This window comes from Bipolaris sorokiniana (genome assembly GCF_000338995.1).
Source record: "Bipolaris sorokiniana ND90Pr unplaced genomic scaffold COCSAscaffold_5, whole genome shotgun sequence".
In the NCBI taxonomy this organism is placed as follows: domain Eukaryota; kingdom Fungi; phylum Ascomycota; class Dothideomycetes; order Pleosporales; family Pleosporaceae; genus Bipolaris; species Bipolaris sorokiniana.
In genome coordinates this window covers 1,897,805-1,917,227 of record NW_006911899.1, presented here as the reverse complement: position 1 = coordinate 1,917,227, position 19,423 = coordinate 1,897,805, and the positions used below count along the sequence as shown (strand labels likewise).

The 19,423-nt window shown below is 50.3% G+C and overlaps 6 protein-coding genes across 6 annotated transcripts; 3 read left to right on the top strand and 3 right to left on the bottom strand.

Moving 5' to 3' along the window:
* Positions 1–27: 27 nt before the first annotated feature.
* Positions 28–2,661, top strand: COCSADRAFT_86456 (uncharacterized protein; the record flags this gene model as incomplete). Its single annotated transcript, XM_007700787.1, has 2 exons — positions 28–1,421; positions 2,040–2,661. Coding segments are annotated over 2 exons (2,016 nt in total), but the record flags the coding sequence as incomplete, so codon positions are not given.
* Positions 2,662–2,889: 228 nt separating this feature from the next.
* On the bottom strand, positions 2,890–3,838 carry COCSADRAFT_140445 (glycoside hydrolase family 61 protein). Its single transcript, XM_007700786.1, has 3 exons — positions 3,686–3,838; positions 3,207–3,623; positions 2,890–3,139 (listed from the first exon to the last, which is right to left on the bottom strand). The coding sequence occupies exons 1-3, from the start codon at positions 3,806–3,808 to the stop codon at positions 2,978–2,980; spliced, it is 702 nt and encodes a 233-aa protein (XP_007698976.1). The 5' UTR covers positions 3,809–3,838; the 3' UTR covers positions 2,890–2,977.
* Positions 3,839–4,339: 501 nt separating this feature from the next.
* Positions 4,340–10,973, bottom strand: COCSADRAFT_198811 (uncharacterized protein). The gene is made up of 3 exons (XM_007700785.1): positions 10,548–10,973; positions 9,605–10,491; positions 4,340–6,589 (listed from the first exon to the last, which is right to left on the bottom strand). The coding sequence occupies exons 1-3, from the start codon at positions 10,904–10,906 to the stop codon at positions 4,461–4,463; spliced, it is 3,375 nt and encodes a 1,124-aa protein (XP_007698975.1). The 5' UTR covers positions 10,907–10,973; the 3' UTR covers positions 4,340–4,460.
* An 801-nt stretch (positions 10,974–11,774) lies between these two features.
* On the top strand, positions 11,775–12,882 carry COCSADRAFT_86649 (uncharacterized protein; the record flags this gene model as incomplete). The annotated part of the gene is made up of 2 exons (XM_007700784.1): positions 11,775–12,642; positions 12,701–12,882. The coding sequence occupies 2 exons, from the start codon at positions 11,775–11,777 to the stop codon at positions 12,880–12,882; spliced, it is 1,050 nt and encodes a 349-aa protein (XP_007698974.1).
* A 2,058-nt stretch (positions 12,883–14,940) lies between these two features.
* Positions 14,941–16,319, bottom strand: COCSADRAFT_170393 (uncharacterized protein; the record flags this gene model as incomplete). The annotated part of the gene is made up of 4 exons (XM_007700783.1): positions 14,941–15,452; positions 15,500–15,846; positions 15,899–16,107; positions 16,170–16,319. 4 exons carry the CDS (start codon positions 16,317–16,319, stop codon positions 14,941–14,943), a joined length of 1,218 nt encoding a protein of 405 aa, XP_007698973.1.
* A 1,937-nt stretch (positions 16,320–18,256) lies between these two features.
* COCSADRAFT_355388 (uncharacterized protein) lies at positions 18,257–18,769 on the top strand (the record flags this gene model as incomplete). Its single annotated transcript, XM_007700782.1, has 1 exon — positions 18,257–18,769. One exon carries the CDS (start codon positions 18,257–18,259, stop codon positions 18,587–18,589), a length of 333 nt encoding a protein of 110 aa, XP_007698972.1. The 3' UTR covers positions 18,590–18,769.
* Between the last annotated feature and the right edge of the window lie 654 nt (positions 18,770–19,423).

The window sequence follows — 19,423 nt, the reverse complement described above, 5'->3', positions numbered from 1 at the left end:
ACCAGAGCCACTGGGACCTGTTAGTAGATCAAAAACAATGCAAATTATCAATCTTGGGAAAGAGGAAAAATACCTCTGCTCTGGATCACAGGAGGACCAGGAAAAGGCAAAACCATGCTCTCAATCTTCCTGACGGAGCACCTTGAGCAGGAACTATCAAATGAAAAAATAAAACAAGTCGTGTACTATTTCTGCATTCACCAAAAGCATGATAAGGGTACGGATCTATTACGGAGCCTTATATATCAAATTATAAACAAACGGCCAGAGCTTGCTAAAAACGCCTTCCCATACCTAGAGATGCCTGAGCGAAGAGCTCATACTTTGTCTTTCTGGGCTTCTCTTTGGATCATCTTCCAAAAGATCATTGCTGACGCGACACTGGGCCACATATTTTGCATAGTGGATGGGTTTGATGAGTGCGACGAGGACACGCAAAGATTTCTTGTCCCAAGATTCGTTGACCAACTTGGTCTCCAAACCTCGCCAAATCAGCCCGAGAATATTCTTAGGTTCGTCATCGTGAGCCGCGATGTAGATGGGCTAGAGGTCTGCAAAAAGGTGAATCCCGACAAAGACCATGTTAGCAATGGTGGTGGCGATATCGAGCTTTTCGTTGGCGAAAAGGTGCATGAATTATTTCAGAGGAAGAGATTAGACAACACTTTCCGCCCAACAGTACAGGATGCCCTACTTTCAAGAGCTAGTGGCACATTTCTATGGGTAGGCTTTGTCGTCAACGAGCTATTGAAGATGCGTACGTGGAGCCAGGTATGCCAGCAGTTGGAGTCACTGCCGGTTGATCTGAGTAATATGTATGATCGTATATTGCTGGGGATTCCTCCGGACAACCAAAAAACATCATCGCTGATATTACAATGGGTCTGCCTTGCCCAACGCCCCCTGGAATTCGCAGAACTAGCTCAAGCTTTAGGTCTGCAACCAACCCTCCAGATCATCTGCTCCAAAGACATCGATCCAGTACCTAAATCTGTCCTTCTCAAGAAGACAACCATGGATGCAATATCCTTGTGTGGTCAAATGCTGAAAGTTGAGCATGAAGAGGTTACACTCATCCATCAATCAGCAAGAGACTATCTATTGCGCAGGAATAGAGATAGTAACAACATTTTGGAGTTCTTTCGCATTCGACAGAAGGAAACACATCGCCTGATCGCCCGCATATGTTTCGACTATATTGCGGAAAAGAGTGACTCTCGGGCTAAATCGACGAATCCAGAAGCAACTGATTCAGAGTCTTCACCACTCTTTCGTTATGCGGCCTATCATTGGGATACACATGCCCGACTTTGTCTTGATGCTGCAAATGAGCTCTACAATGACTTATACCAATTTTTCGAACCCGACTCCACGCTACGTACAAAGTGGTGGCAATCATTTATCCAGATGCGATGGAATTGGTTGTCTCACACCCCTCCTCTGCTGCATATCGCAAGCTACATTGGAGTGCCCTGCTGGTTAGAAGCCATATTTTGAGACCATCCGGAACTCAAATCACCTAATTTTCTCAACCAGAAAGATGTATGTGATATGACGCCTTTGCATTGGGCTATTCGAGGAGGTAATGACGAGGTGGTGCAGCTACTATTTGTACATGGAGTCGATGTTAATGTAGAGGATTACGATGGTTTCACGCCTTTGTAGCGATCATTCGAAAACGAAGATGAAGTAGTGGCGCAGCAACTTCTTGATCGTAATGCATTTTTCATAATACACCGGTATGGCCAAAATCCCTCCTACCAAGCAGCTCGTTGGGGTAACAAAAGAATGTTGAACATGCTTTTGGATAGGGGGCCAGACATTAACGAATTCGATTCGGACGGTATTGCAGCATTGCATCATGCAGTATTGAATGGAGAATCGGCGTCTGTGCAGCTCCTACTCGATTTAGGCGCAAACTCGAACGCAATTTCTGACGATCCATGTCAAAAGATTGCCCCATTGCACTTAATCTCAGAGATTCATGACGAGCAAATAATCAAATTACTTCTTAACAGAGGAGCGGATCTTGAAGCAAGGGATTATAGTGGGAGGACTCCGTTATATGCCTCCTGCCAAAGCGGTGTCGTCGAAAACGTACGGTTGCTTATCGAGATGGGAGCTGATATCTGGGTCAAGGATGATAAGGGCGGTACATTGCTTCATATGGCGGTTGATTCAGGAAGTGAATCAATGGTCCGACCTTTTCTACATAAAGGACAAGACTTCCAAGCGAAAAAAAAAGCTGGCAAGACGCTATTGCATCAAATCGCTTGCAGCATCGTTCCAAAAGATGGAATGGCAATCTTCAGGCTGCTGATATCTCTAGGAGTAGATATCAACAGAAAAAACTATGAAAGTTCAACAGCTCTGCATATGGGGGCAAATGTAATCTACCCCGAAATAGTACAGCCCTTGATCGAGTATGGAGCCGACATTGAAGCGAGGGATACATCGGGCAAGACATCATTGTATTGTGCCATTCTTGCGCGTAGCCAGGGCTTGATGAAAAGTCATCATACAGAAACCATCAAAGTATTGATCCAGGGCGGTGCTGATGTCAGCGCTCGAGACAATCAAGGATATACACCGTTAGACTATGCAGGCTCACTATTTAAGGAAGAAGTGGGAACATGGATTATGGAAAGGATGCTCAACTAACTGGTTTCGGTCGTGTTTCTGTAGCATGTATTTCACGGAAGACTATATAAACTGCAAGACGTAGCAAGCTCAAGATCAAACGATTGACGCTTAGCAGTATGAAACACCATACAAGTGAGACGCATGAGTTTGATAAAAGGCTAGGAGAAGAAAATAACTTCTTCAAGTCCACATCCATGTGAAGAACGCTATAAAAAGCAACTATCATCGTTGTACAGCTGCTTGAAACCCAAGTATTTATTGTGTAAAACTCTCTAATGGTAAGAATCTATCCTGAGAAATATTTACAATTAATGGAGACCACTCATCGACATCTCTAGCAAGTGAAAACATCCGGTCCAGGCGAGGTATAAGTTTTTGACCCAGTGTACAAGTTGTACACGATACCCGCATCATTCTGCTTGTACGCTCCAGGAAACGAGACAGTCGCAGGAGTCTTACTAGCAGAGCCACCAATGACATTAATTTGCGCGCATTCCTACATCCGCCGCATCAGTACAATACTCGATAGAAAGAACTAAAAAAAAGGGGGGCTAGGGACTCACCATGTAGAACTGGGCTCCCATGAGCTGGCTAGCAGAGTGGAGCGCAATAAGCTCGCCGCGGAGCAAGTACTGGCCTGGTGCAATGCAAGCTGGAATGGTGATGGTTTGCTTGCCCTGGTTGGCAATGAGGCGATCGACGCCCCATTTCGAGCCGTCAAAAGCATCCTGTGCAATCTTGAACCACCCCCCGCCAACACCAGAGTCGGTCTTTGCATCGCTGACTTTCTTCATATAAGCCATGACGGGTCCCTTGTGTGAAGCATCGATGACATCGTTGGGCCCAGAGGTGAGTGTGTGTCGCCATGTCAGGGTGGCTTTGGAGCCAGCTTGGACGGTGATGACGGTGTTGGTTTTGGCAGGGACGTCGTTGGGGGGTCCGTTGCAAACTATTGAATTTGAGGTTACATCGCTTACGGGCTGTGTATTTTCAAGGTTAGAGAAGGAAGATTGTGGATAGTTGGGTATGTAGTGAGACGTACGCCATCGTATGTGGGGACGCGAACTCCGTCGCCAACGGCACCGCCATTGAGGCTAAGAAAGATAGTGTGGGCGGTCGTTGAGGAGGCTACCGCAGCGAGGACAAGAGGTGTTGAGAGTCTCATATTGATGTTTTGCGCTGGTGTCTTTTCGAACAGTAAATGAATGTGGAATGTGGAAGTGATGAAGACTTAAGTGCCTTTTAAACAAGTCCTTCCAGTCTACCTAGCCAGGCTTCTGGCCCGAGATCCGGGGTTCACAACACCACTAAATATTGAACAATGTGAGACTAGTATTTAGCGATGCCATTCAGTCCACGAGTTAGAATCTAAACAAGTGGTGCGTTTTACTATGTCCACCAACCGATTGCTAGGCTACCTGCTCGCCTCCCCCCTCGAAATCCTAGCAGGGCGACTTCCTCCATCTTACATTCGGAACGCGTGCCGCCGACAACGTGTAGTGGCACTAGTATAAATTAAGCAATATATAAGACATGCCGAGGGTTCATCGGAGGTTTACGCGACCCTGGTTTGAGCCAATCGCATTGTTGGAAGTAGATTGCGAGACAACGTTGTGCCAAGATTATTGGGTATAAATGCCGGTTTATATGAGGGGTGTAGCTTGTGACCGACCTAGCTAGTACGCACCACTATATGCCGCAACATGTAAAATGCCAGGACTCGATACATAGTTGTGTTCGCACACACGATCACGTGGGGAATCACGTTTCAGAATGAAATCGGAAATGCTCCGACTGATCGAGCATCCGCCGCACCCTCAAACAAGCGTAATATCTTCGAGTTTTACGTCATCCACATTCATAATTTCTCCCTCCATGACGCCGTGAACGTACGCTTCGCCCAAAAGTTCAAAATCATTCTGCACTGAATCGCTATGCTTCCGCCGCAGCACAAAGGGCACGCAGGCTCTATCAAACACTGCGACCTCATCGCCGATCTGTGCGCCCCTCGGAACGAGTGCAAAGTAACCTTCCTTAGTGACGGCGAATCGGCGCATGCTCAATGCGGCCCGGAGCGCCGTTTGCAAATCTTCTAGAGTCCTGGCCGGCTTCCGGGTCTTGAGATTCTCGAGTGTAAAGTGGCCCTTCTGTCGGCGTGTACTGATGGTCTGGCCAGGCAAAGAAGGCGTTTGGCCAGTCGTTGAATCAAGTATTAGGCCGAAAGCTTCTTCATGGTCGATTGTCGGGGCCAAGGCCCCCGAGCCATCCCGTCCTGCAAGTAGCGTGTTCAGGAAAGCGTTGTAAACAGAAGTACCAGATATGAGATACTTGTGCCACTGCCTCGATTTGAGCGCCAGATCGACATATGATGCCAAATCGCGATTCTTGCCTTTAGGGTCGACGATATCAAGTACGGGATCCTCACAAACACACCCTGCGCTGATGATCGTGTCGAAAACTTTTCCTGTCAGTGTGAGTGCGCTCTTGTCCTCGCTCAATGCCATTCTGGGTGGTTCCTTTCCATTTACGGGTCTGCCTCCAGCGCAATACAGAGCCCAAGCTTTCGTAGAGTAGCCCAACGCTTCAGTAGCTCGTGGGGTACTCCAGTCCGGGACCCACGATGGCTGCAATGGCAGATCATGGTCGACGCAGCTTAGCAGCTCATATTTAAGATGGGGCAGCTGCGTCACGCAGGCCTGAAGATAGACGTCTCTTACAGAAAGACTGAGGGAATAGTCTGGGACGATGTTGGAGTCGGCTATTCCAAGGACACCGTACACTTTATCTTTGGGCTCCGTTGCCTGGGCATATCTCGTGGATACTAGAATGTTAAGTAGATATTCTTTTTGGACGAGATTTATGCTTTGAAGACGATCCGCCTGGATGGACCCCACAACCACAGCTCCTTGCGGCGGCAAGAATTTTGTATGCTCTCGGAGGGGACGTTGAAGGTCTAAATCTGCATTGCTGATGAGCCAGCGGAGTATGCCGGTCTCCTCCAAGCAAGAGCACCAAGCTGCAAAGTCATCCCAGCAGACTGATGCATGGCCGCACTTGATAAACAGATTTCTCGACAACACCGCCTCCTGTATTGTCCACAACCTACCGAACCAGGGCCTCCGGAGAAGTTGTCGGACATCCCACCATACTTGGTCTGAGACGGGAGGAAAGTCCAATCTGGCAAAGTCTGCCGGTGTTGCTTGTGCATCTGTTCCCTGTAATCGAGCGTAGACAGTCTCTAGCAAGTCGAGGGCGCCGACGGGGTCTTCGCCATCATCATCGCCAAGCCATATAAGTGTGTTGGTTGCATGCGAGTAGATCATGCGCATTAGTGGAATTTGCTGTCCCTTCTCTGTTATGTCTTGCTGGTTTATACATAGCTGGTCTGTCCACACAAATATACTCTTGTCTTTCAAGCGCAGGTGGTGCAGAGCACTAGCCAGGCTCTTCGAGATTTTCACAGACCAATCTCCAATCCAAATTGTTTGGTCAAATACTGGCGCTCCCCATACGTAACTGATGGCAGTATACCATACCGGAATTTCTGTAGCTATGGACACTGCGTGATTGGTGTGCCTCGTATATGTGAATGTCCTTCTACTCGTGTTTGCGGGGTTGTCAAAGGGATACACGGTATGCTCAACCCTCGATGGATGTGAAAAGTCAATGTTGACTGTATGCAGGTTTCCGTGAAGAGGGTCTTCGAAATCCCCAGGGGACAGCTCCAGAACGCGTATCTCACCATCGGCAAGAGGTTGGTAAGGCGATGATGGAGGAGATTGAGTGTCGTTTTCGCCTCTCTGCAAGCGCTTCTGACTGACAAAATCACGGATATGATCTAGGGCAAGCTCATCCAGATTACCAGTGGCATCACTTGGCCCTTCAGAAGTAGCGGGTTGGAAGACGGATGTCTTGGATAGTGCAGAGTAGAAACAGTTACAATCGTCTAAGGCAGTGAGCAAGGCCAGCTGGTTGCGTCTTTATGGTAGCCTCGCACCTTGCGGGTCTGTGACGCATGGGCACGTCGACGCATGCTCAATATGCTGATATGATTTCTGTAAGTCGGCCATTTGATCGGTGGCGTGCAAAGGTGTGCAAGGAGGGATGTTGCCATATTTCAGCCATGCCGACATAAAAGGCTAGGCCAGAAAGGGAATGGCTGATAGCGGGAACCGAAGAGAATATGTATACATATCAGAATTTCTAAAGCTGCATTCTTTCTGGTTACCTAAGACAACATGTTAAGTTTTGGGCATACGTATATGTAGGCTCAAGGATCTCTGGTAAGTCTCAGCAGATGACGCCTGCAGAACCTAGGTTGGCTCGTCTTCTCTAAGGGCGCTTCCAGGCGTTCGACCTATAGAAGTTCCGTGCTGCCGAACGAATAATCCGCCAGAGTCTACGTTTTCAATAGCAAGTTTTATTCTATGTGGACGAAGGAGAGAACACAGAGGGAAGTGGGGGGAGGCGTGTTCTTGGTAGGTTGTGATGCGCCGTTTGGTGGTAGAGCGGGACAGTTACCGGGCTTGCATAATTAGTCTTTGCCCTATTCCAGAGTGGCGTTTAAGGTCTCCACCAATCTGGTTAGCCTTCCAGAAATTACTTTGGCCTATATGCTAATATCTACAGAAGCTTTAAGTCCACTTGATCTCCTCTGTAGATCCAATACTCCCACTACCGGAAATTTCCCCGGAGTCTCAAGAGAGGGACATTAAAGCTAAGATAAGAATCTCCGCATTTTGTCCTGTGCTAGCGCCATAGGGATCAATCTTGGTTTGGGGCGGGCAACATCCTAAGCTAGGCGGCCTGACTCGTTCTGGCTGCCGCTGCCCTTGATCAAGTGCGGCACGCCGCAAAGAAAGGGGCCAGGGCTAGTAGTATTCTTAACGTGTGGCGGCGCTCTTGGTAACTTGGTAGCATGGGTCAAATCTTGGATTCAGAGCGTAACAGATCAAAACTATAGAAAGGCCGAGAATCGGACACCAAGGATAGCAACTCTGGTCCACCCTAGCGGTTTTCAAGAATGCAGATACGAGCATGACCAAGGCTGATTTGGTGAGATGTGCGGTTTGAGACGTACTGTTAGCAGTGAATAATTGGTTGCGACGGGCAAGGGATCATGATCACGCATCGACACGTCGATGATTTTTGCGTCGCCTCGCCCAGCCCGAAGATCATCTATCCAAAAAAGTGCAAACGAGGGGCTAGATGTCTCCTTTCTGGAAGCGATATGCAGCCTTGATCTGGATTTGCAGTGCCACTAAGCTGATTACAGTAATCACGAAGATCTTGGTGTGACGCACGGAATTATGCGAGTCAGGGAGCCATCGCTAGCTTCACAAGGCTCCACGAAAACATACTGGGACAGCCATATTGCAGAATCTAGATTGACAACGAGAAGCGCCACAGCAATACATTGAGTTGAACAGCGCTTTCGGCTTTGCTAATCTTGTTTGATGGCGTTCTAGCTGTGCCATTTCTAGACCAAAAGGTAACCATATAAAGAGCTCGTGTGCGCACCACGGTATGAGCAGCAAGTAGTCTTTCAGAGTCCTACTTTCAGTTTACATGATGCTTGCTCTCAAGCTTGTTCTCGTAGCTGCTACCAGTGCCCTTGGAGTCGCTTTACCCGAGCCAACACCAGCGGCCCTGCTTAACGCACCACCCGTCAACTGCGGCAAAGTCAACAATGCCTTGAGCGTCCTGAAGAAACTCGGTCCACCGGCCACGTCGTTCTGCCGTTCGTACATCAAAGCGCCAGCAACAAGTACGACGGTAACGATCACCACTGCTCCAACTGTGTAAGCGCGTTCAAGTGTTGGTCTTGTATGTAATGACCACCAGTAGACTAATCAATCAACAGAACCAGCACCACTAGTACGACAACAGTCACAGTAACTAGTGCTCAATGCCCTGGACAGAAGCGAGACGTGGCTGCAGCACATGCAGACTACGAAATTGAGCGCTCTGAGGAAGCCAGCTGGGTGGTTCAGAAACGCACCAACATCCTGCCTCAACTTCAATTGTTCGCGGCAGCCAAGGTATCAGAGGCATGCAGCTGTCTCTGCTTGAAGCCAACGGCTACCGCTACTCTGACAAGCACTGCTCCTGCACCGGTACGTTTTTGGTTCTCTTTCTTTTCTCTTTTGTACAACGTTCGTGGAAGTGATGGCTAATAATGAGTAGACAACAAATGTGGTGGCAACGGCAACAGCTTGCGTGGTTGAGCAACCAGTTTGCAAACCTGCTGGGCTTGGTTCTACGTGCGCATCAGGCAGTGACTGCTGTACAGGACGCTGTGGAACCTCGTTCGGAACCAGCACTTGCTGCAACCCATCCAACGGATACTGCGATTTGAGTGACCCAGGTGCCTGTTGCGGTGGAACTTGCATTTCGCTTTTGACCAATAATCGCGATGGATATTGTCTTTAGAACTAGAATGTCGACAGGGCCACCGTATTAACATAATATTTAACTTCAATATCGATTACAATGATTAATCTAGCACCATATTGCAGATGATTACTGAAGCACAAGCGTAGTGTTGAGGGTAATGTGAGAAGTAGATGACAAAATCTTGGAAGCTCATGTTTCCAGACCAACAATACAAGCTTATCTGTATGGCCCGTTCAACTGTGAATTTTAACGTCAACTTGCCATGTAGTTCTATTTACTATGCCAAACAGAAGAGTTACTGCTGGTATCCTGCTACTGGGGCTGCACAACTACAATCCACTGGGGGACTGGGTGGTTGTGTTGAACACTGTTCTGTTTTTTTATTATTATTATTGATAATTGATCAATACAGAGACGAGTTAACTCCTGTGCCTATACAACAATGCCAATCCGCTCGAACCGTGCACTTCCGTTATCCAGTAATTTCCCAATGAAGACCAATGCATATTGAGGGCAACAGAACAGCAAGGTATGGCTTAGTCGAGGCCGGAAAAGTGCAAAATGCCGTGTCCCTTAGCTTGTTGGCCCTTGTTCTTCTTCCTCTTCTTTCGCTTTTGCTTGGGTTCGTCTTCTTCGCTGCTCTCCTCCATGTCGTCACCATCGTCACTGTCGTCGCTGTCGTGCTGGCGCTTTCCGTTTTCGGCTTCCTCGTCATCGTCGTCTTCGTCAACGTCCTGCCACGTCTGCTCGCCCCACACCTTGACGGTCTTGCCACCGCTGCTAATCATCCTGCCAGTGACATCAAAATCAAGGCCAATGACGCTTTCCTGAGATAGCTCGTCATGCTTGAGTTCGGCGACAATCTTGTTGAGGCCAATCTTGGCAAAGCGAATGTTGCCGTTGCCCATACCGACGGCAACAATCTTTCCACCTGGCCCAACACCGTCAGGCACGACAGCAATGGCGTCAAGGCTCTCGCCACCCCCCTTAGAGCGGTCGATGATGATGCGATCGTCTTGGTCATCCCATACACCACGCTCCCAGAGGGTAAGGACACCGTTGCTGGCGCCAACCACGACCTTCTCGCCCACATTGGAACCCTTTGTTGAGAGACCAGTAACGATAGCAGAGCTCAGCAGCTCCTCCTCTTGGTCCTCGCTACGAACCATGACCCCCCTACGGATATCCGTGACGGCCAGTGTGCTACCACCTGTCGTGACCCATTGCTTGCTGAAGCCGCTTGTACTCGCTTGTGTAGGAGGTAGTGGGGTGAGCGAGGAGACGTAGTCGTCGTGTGGGTGGTGCGTGTTCTCCGGCTTGAGGGAGACTTCTTCTCCGCCTTTAAGGTTCCTGATGTCGTATATGTGCAGCGCTCCGGAGTCGGTGGTGAGGATGAGGGATTGCGGTGACAGGGTGTGGACCAGCGTGGGCGCATCAATGCCACCATTGGAGCTATTCCGTCTCAGTTATGAACGATTCGCATATCCTCGCCTCTTGCTGCGACTTACGGGTCGAGTGGAATGGCAATCTTAGCGGTCACCTGGCCGGTCATGGAATCTGCAACCTTGACTATGCCGTCGGTGCCTGCAGAGACCAACGACGCGCCATCGACGCTGTATGCGAGGGTCCGGCAGCTGCCCTTGTGTCGCCTTGTGCGCCAGATGCGGTCGATTGTTCCAAAGCCGCTTTCGGATGCTAATGTCGTGTCATTGTCGTCGTCGTTGTCGTCATCGCTTGCGCCCGCAGGGAGGCGGTACGTGTGGACATCGCCATTGGCCAGGCCGACTGCTACGAGTGGCTGCTGGGGATGGACCGTCTGCACAAAGATATCGTGCTCCACAGGAAGAGCACACAGGTTCTCGAACATGATTATGTTGTGTAAGGTGGATAAACAGAGAGATGGTCCAATGGGTCGAGTGGATTTCCGTTTTGCGACAGCTTCAACATTTTTAGTGGAGCCGCGACCGTCGAACGCATGGCAGAGACAGCCGCATGGCTTGGCAGGTACCTGGCACGTGATACGGATCACGTGATGCAGTACTATGTGCATACTCTATACCGGGTACATACTTATTTTATGGACAACTGCTGCATGTCGACTTTGATTGATCGATGCGCTCGTTCTTTGCAATCATGTACTAGTAAGCGATACCTATAGACTTGATATCACCTTCACGGACTGCAATCTTTCAAGCAGCCGTCATGACACGCCTGTCTCCGTATCCACCCCTCTCATGACCATGCTGGCCATCTCTAAACTCCCAGACCACCATTTAAACATGCCAAAGAAACCCACTCGTCCCTAGAACCAGGTCTTTGGAGCGCCAGAACGCATTGCGCTACACCGCAAACACCTTGAAAAAAGCATTCACCTCCAATCATAGGCTCTCCAGAGAACATGCTTCTTTCGTGTCCGAGGTTTCCGTCCCACGGCTTCATTGCCCCATTACCCCATAGCCCCATTGCCCCGACGTACCAACGCCACTTCAATAACAGGAAGGTCGAAAAACTACCTCCACCCGTCAGGCTCTTAAAGGCTAAGCAGCCGAATTCACGTGGGTCGCTGATTGGCTGTTACAACCATCCCCGGCTCCTCGCCATCTTCACCGTTGTACGAACGGCACAATTGCATCCGACATCATGCAGTCTTTTAAAAAGTCGGATAACGGCCTCTCAATCACGATGTCAGGCCTCGAGCTTACTGCAACTCCGACACAATCTCCAAGTCGCTGACAATGCTTGCCTCGTCGCTCTTGTACGGCCTCTTGACGGCAGCTTCTGCCGTCAATGCCCACCGCCACTCCAAGGACATCGACTACACTGTCATTACTGGCATCTTCCAGCAGGATGACAACTCTACCAACCCTTCCACGTTCAACTTCACCGCCAGTAACTTCGGCCTCATCAACCGTACCTATCCAACTGACGCGACCTGCCCAGACGGCAAGAAATCGACCCAATGGCAGCGTCTCGCCCACTACATTTCTACCCTGAACAAGCAGTCTGCGCGCAACGAGCGCTACAGCCTTGTCTTCATGGGTCGCCACGGCGAAGGTTTTCACAATGTCGCTGAATCCTACTATGGCACTCCGGCATGGAACTGCTACTGGTCTGAGCTCGATGGCAACAGCACCATCACATGGGCCGATGCAAAGCTCACCGAAGTCGGTATACAGCAAGCAAAGGTCGTAAACACATTCTGGCAGCACCTAATCCAGGATGAGAAAATTTCGCCGCCGCAGTCCTTTTACACCAGCCCTTTGTATCGCTGCCTCGAGACTGCAAAATTTACTTTTGAAGGAGTCAAGCTACCCAGCAAGACGCGTTTCGTGCCGGTTATCAAGGAGTTGCTCCGCGAAGGAATCAGTGCACATACTTGCGACCGTCGCCGTACCAAGTCTTTTATCCGCGAAAACTTCCCTTATTTCAAGTTTGAAAAGGGATTTGCAGAGGACGACCCCTACTGGACCGAGCTATTCGCTGAGCCGCGTACGAACCAGGACGCCCGCTCCAAAGCCGTGCTTGACGATATCTTTTCCAACGACGATAGCACGTATATTTCCATTACTTCACATTCGGGCGAAATTTCCAGTCTACTACGTGGTAAGCCCTCTCTTGAAACCAGCATTCACGACATTCTTTTGTACTGATAATATCCCAGTCCTGGGCCACCGTGAATTCAGACTAAGCACTGGAGCTGTCATTCCCGTCCTGCTCAAGGTCACTACTCTAAACAAGCGTCCTCCCCCAACGACGACACTGCCTTATGACCCCCAGAAGACATGCGCCGTGCCCCCTGCCATCCGCGACCCGAGCTGCAACGACTGTTCTTGCTGCTCGTAAAGTTGCTTTTAGGCTTGATTATGTAGATATTTCAAATACATTAATGACCATGTCAGCGCTGACGCTCATCTCTCTGACTCACAGCATCGCTCTCGAACATGACCATTTCATATTTCCACATCGCGTATCCACAAGTCGAAATCGAAGTCGTACCTCGGCACGCATCTGTGTCGAGTAAACCCAACAAGCATAATCCCAGCACATCCATTACCGACATCATCTGCTACATGGGACTAACCCTGCTATCCCAGATTATCTAGCCCGCATCATGCAAAGCACTATGTAAGGATGCTCCCCGTTGATTCGTACATCGTCTTCGGATCTCTCCCCGGTGGATAAATATCCACATCTTCCGACCCGAGCATCGGGAGCCTCGGATTTTGGAATGAAGACATGTAATATCAAAACACTACCCATACTGTGCCGTCCGTCAATGACGCCTCGACATTGCGTTTATTGAAGCAACAAGACGTCGTGTATTTGGTACCGGCATATCAAGACGTGGTAATTATTCGGGCCAAGCAACCACGGAAATGGCGACACGAGAAAATTCCACGCGCCTAACCGCACCAACCACTTCGTCGTCCCTCGTTGATAGGGCGCATGCAAGCTGCCGCGATAGATCACAAAATATGGAATTGCCCCCCTAGCAGGGCCAGAAGACGTGTCGCGCACGCCGTCGCCGCTACGAGTTTAGCACCCGACGTTGTGCTCCTCCGCCCATGTCCGGTTCAGCCCACAAACTGCCTGGGTGGCTGCGCTAGTAAGCACGCCGTCACTCGGCTGGCCCATTCATGTCTTGACTCTGCCAAACACGCTAAATGAACATCATCCGCTAGGCAAATACACCAAGTACCAATATCAAACTTATGACCTAAGGACAAGGTGGGTGATGCCAGGTGTCGATGTCGATGTTCATGGTAGATGTCTGAATCGTGGAGCTGTCAGGTCAACGGGCTGGTTAGTAGCCGGGATCCGCTCCTTTGGGTGCGCATATAATTTGGAATGTGTCTGGGGAATTCGGAAGCGGTGCTGTGCTAAACGTGAATCAAGGTACCTGATTACTATGCTGTGTTGAGACAATCAGCTACTCGTCGTTTATGCACATGGCCAAGGTAACTGAACATACGCTCGACGTGAGGGAATTGGTTGCTAGATGCTTCCCAGAGCTAAGTCTACTAGGATCAACGTCGTTGCAACCCTTGTACTTTGAATTTCGCAAGAATATTGCTCCAACATGCTGGGTCTCAAGATCTACACGTCTGAGCTAGACTGATCGGCCCCAGGTTACCGGTTTGCTCTCAGCTAATTACTGCATTGCACACAGTATGTCACCCTGAAGTTCATTCGATTTCGGAGACTTGGTGATTATTTGGCCTCGATACAGTTCGTCCCCCCATGGGAGTTCACGCCTGTTTACGCGCAAATTGTTTGTTCAAAGAATATCTGATTGCTCTGGATAGTTGATGAATATTAGGGTGTCTAATTATGTATGTCGCATGGGTATATGTAGGAGCAATGAGGCAGAGGCCGTTGATCGTGATGATGATAATGTACAGAATTTGGTACCCAATGTACCCACGTCGCGTTTCTTCTTCATCGTTTCATTCTCCATCCCTTTTTCGGGCCTGCCGATCGTCGCGCAAATGACAATAATGAACCAGCTAGCGAGTTGAACTTACTGATGAGGAGGGATTGCAGCTCATGTCGTAGTTATATAGTCGTCACTACTGAGTACAAGCGGTATCATTGTATCCAGCGATATTGGTTGTACATTTTGCTAGACGCATCATGATTTCAGTCCCAACACCTTTTACCGCGTTAAAGGTACGCATTTTCCAGAGATACAGTGGCGCTCCAATATAGCAGTAGGCGTCTTTCGGTTTCGTAACGACTGGGTGACTGCAATCGGCAGGGCGTACAATGGCCAACGGACACGGGTATTGGGGTCCAACCCAAAAGAAACCCGACAAAAGATGGCGGCTGTAATGGAATGGAATATCAGGTTTGATGGCAAAGGCCACCGGGGCAATGTAGCTTGTGCTGTCGAACCTTGGATTATCTGTAGGGCGCAGATATGACGGACCCCCTTTCCTCGTCCGTGATGTAGAATGACTTTGATACCATGATACCATTTGAGAAGATATCTTCTGTGCTACTGCGCGAGCTCTTGTTCCTCAGGCTTTGCTCGCTGTCATTATCCGAGTTGTCAACACGAGTGCTCTTCTTGGAGTTGGGCGGAGCGTTTGGGAACCACTGGGGCGATTTTGACTTGCTTCCGATTTGCACGATTTCATCCTCCGAGGTGCGGGTTTGAACAGTGGCAGAGAGTTTGTACAGGTCTGGTCGGAGCTTGTCAGTCTTGGACGCTGTACCAGAGGCGGCGGCGTTTGCTGGAAGCGGAGCTGACATGGCGTAGGCTGAGGGGCGATAGGCGGATGGGTTGCGCGTTGATAGGCCGAGCTTGGACATGGCAATGAAGAAGAGTGGGCGGAGCGTTGCGAGACTGCCGGCGGTGATGGCGAGACCTTGTTCGACAGAAGACCAAATGGCAATGTCAAGCGTGGACCCTGCAATGGTTAGTGAATGATGGCAACATGATGCATCGAGTGCTTACAGAGGAAGTCGGGTGAGTTGAAGAAGTGGACAAAGGGCAGGCGTGCGATGACAGCAGCGCTTGCGATACAACCCATGGTAATCAAAGGAATCAGTGCAATCTTTGCCCTCCTCTTCAACTGCAGATGCCAGACCAGGAATCCGGGGATGATGGCAAAAGTAAAGTCGGAGATGATGGAGAAGATGCTGTAAACGTAGCCGAGGGCGGTGATGACGGTATTGTCGATGCACTTTCCTTGTTGCGAAGTGCGATCCCACATGTACGAGATAGGGTAGCATTGGAAGAGGCAGACGAAGAAAAAGGTACCTCCGGCGACAACTGAGACGAGCATAGCGGTGTAGATGATCCTAACATGGTTAGTTGGGTGCCCGGTCAGGCCGCTCTCTTGTGGCAACTCACCAAGTGTGGAGTTTCCGGATACTGATGCGCAGTAAAAGGAAGCCAATAGACATTTTGGAGCAGATCATGGAGATGGAGTAGAACAGGTAACAGAAGTACCAGGCGTGTTTTGCATTCTGGACACCCTCGATGGGAAGGTCATGGTGGTGGCGGCCTGTTCCATGGCTGATGCCTATGCATGAGGACGTGGTATAGGCTACGAAGAAGAGCTGAGTGCCATGTGAGTACTTGAATTGGATGAATGTACTCGTTTGGCTAGTTTGCTACTTACGGTTGCAATAACCATGAGCCAGTCGTCGAGACCAAAGGCCTTGACCATTCGGACGCGGACAAAGCACCTTAGCAGGCAAGCCAAGACGGCCGTGGTGACAAAGGCAATGTTGACTGCGAGCAGCTCGGGGCCTCTATTGGGGACGGCCATGATGATTGTGATTTCGAGGCAGCGGATGCTCTAGCAGCAGCGAGCCCCAAAATCGGGAGGGTCATGGAGCTTGAGGGGATATGCATCTTTAACGTACTAGGAGGGTAGGTGGATTTGTTTTTGCCGAGGTGGAGCTATACTGCGTAGGAAGCAATGCATAACGCAAGCCGCCACGAGAGAGGTGGGTCACTGCACGCGGGCTGGCAATACTGGATCCAGGGTCTGGTCCGTTTCAGGGCGAGGCCATTACCAAGCTGGGTGTTTACCCGTGGAGCTAGGACGCTGGCCATTGATTTGCGCATGTCGAGTAATCATGCGTGCCAGGCCGAGCCAGGAGGGGTACGGGGAGAGGAGGCTATAGTGACAATGCTCTACATACGACATACTGTGTTGGTAAAGGGGACGGACTATCGCACTGTGCCTGGATGTAAGTCAGTACATACAGTCACAGTAAGATGATGGGAGGCCTGGACATGGTTGTGCTACATACTACTCACCGGCTCTGTGTCTATGGCGCATGTCAGTGGGCTCATTGTCGACTCGGTCGGCGAATACCTGAAACAACGCCCCTCGTCGTCATCGTCGTCGTCGAGGTGCAAGGCGACGCTTGAGCAGCTAGCTACCCTCGCACCGTTGTCTGTAGTCGTTGGCTGTGTGTGGGTGGCTAGTCGATGGACGAAGAGCGGCTCACACAAGGTTTCGCGGGAATGTGGGGCACGTGAACGCTAACCTTTTGTAGACTAACGCACGAAAATCCTGTCCTCTCCTGCGTCGCCTGCATGGCCCGCTTCTGCCGCGTCTTGGCCCTAGCCAGCCGGCATTCACCTGGCCCAACCCACTGCCATCCCACACAACCCCCGGAGCCATATCCCAAAGCTGCTTTCTCGATGCACAGTCATGCAGTTCCTCCTTACCCGCTGTCGTCTTCACTCCGACCAGTACCATGACTGCTCGCTCTCTGCATCCGGAAATGCTCGACACGCCCAGCCCACAGGAATGCGGCCACTAGCCATAGAGGGCGATTCGGCGGAGCCACGCAGGCCCACATCCATTCCCTTCTTCCACGTTGCAGTCGGTGCCGAGGGATGTTTTGTGCCTTATCAGTCCAGTCCACATACAGACTGGTAATGGATGGCTGGTGGCGCTGCAGAAGCAACGGCTGTAGGAGCACGCTACTGTGTACTTACATTCACTCCCTGACTCGTTGCCGCCGCCGCCGGCACTTGGTCTTGGCCCTGCCCACACTGGCAAGCAACTATCCCCATATTTGGACCATTTGTAACGCTACCCTCCTCTCCCGCGCCCAAGACCCGCCGCACGAACTGCCCTTCCCTCGCGTGTGAAACTTTGATTCTGTCAGCACCCAATCCCATCCGCTGATAATTGCCCGATGGCTTACCATTTGACTTTGAGCCAAACTCGTGTGTGGCATTTCGACCAGCTTGTCGGTACAGCGCTTCCCAGGATGAACCTATTCGCTTAACCATAGGCTGCGTGATGCAAACACTCGAATGTTTACTTATGGTGACATTCCACCTGGTCGGCCATGCCATCCCTGCATACAGGGGCTCATGGAGACTAATACCCATCTGTCTACACATGAGCCCAAGTACGTACCCGCGATACATGTCACCCCCTCGCATCTTTGTCACTCAGACATGTCCTTTCCGGTTTCCGGAACGTTTACTGACCTTTGCTCACAACCCTCTGGTCGCATTTGATCTTCTCCTTCATTGCGATCGCCAACAAAAACGTCTGACTAATCTTGTCCATCAGTCTCGGCTCGCAATCGAGGCTGACGATAGAGGCGAATCACCACGCTGGACTGCCGCGGATGTTTATCCAAGTTGAATACACACGTTCAAAAGTACCTCGTGGCCAGCGGCTGCGCCAAGTTCTCCACTAGTCGAGTGGCTCTTCTAACGGTTCCTGCAACAATGGCTTGCTGCTTGTGCTTGTGCGCCTCCTGCATAGAGCTGCATCATGGCGCGAAGATCACACAAGTGACCGAGTCTGGGCCCTCTTTGCTCGACCGCGCTGGTGACGACATTGCATACAAAATATATGTGCCGATTGTGTCCGCGCCCCCATCGTCAGACTTTGGTCCCTACCGCTGTTGGGCGCGGTTTGACATTAACCATCTCCCATCACGTCAGCGTTTCAGACGCAGGACACTGGGCTTCCCAGCCACTGCCGTCGGTGACGCTGCGAACAGGTGCACTCAAGTACATGCACCTCAAAGGATCAAGGTTTCGTACGACATGGGCTGACGCGATATCGAATACCGCGCTCAACAAATGCGTCTTCCCGCGCCAATACCCTCACCATCAAGGGCCCCCTATAACATGGGTAAGGGTAAAAACACTATACCTTACTAATTGGGGTTAGCGTTACCCCGCCGATGTCTGCTCTGTCTTCTGCACCGCACCTGGTGATGTATGCCGATGGGGAAGGTCACGAACCTGAGCACTTGATATACTCGCAGCAACCAAGCAAATTCAGTAAAACGCGCCGTTCTTGACTCCAAACCATGTATACCTAGACGAAAAGCGCTCGACAAACCGGATACGCGCTTGAGCCGAGTGATTGATCAAGTGTCGAGTGGCAAGGCTGCAAGCGGCAGACAGATCCCAGAGCAATAGAGAGCCGAGTAGGGTTTCGAATCCTCACTACAACCGATCTAACATTGGTCTGACACCTTCTTTACATCCCATGTCAGCGAGCCATTTCTGCCATCGAAAAAGCAACAGTTGCCTCACAATGAGACTTACCGTGTGGGGTCGTCTAGAATCCAGTTCCGGGGCATGACCATGTTCGTTCACAACAAGAACTTCGATTCGACGTCCAACAATCGAAGGGGAAGGATGGATAACTGGGAGACCCCCTTCTTGTTCGATTCGTTTGTTGCACTCCCACACTAAAGACGCCCGTTGTTTCTTTTTTCTTCTTTTTTCCCACCCATCTTGCTTTTCCCTTTTTTTATTCAACATACCAAGATACTTACTTGGTATTAGTTCAACTCTTTATGCATCTACATTCACACACTCACCCCACATCTGATCCCCGTACACACACCTGTGACAAACGAAACAGGGCATGGAAAC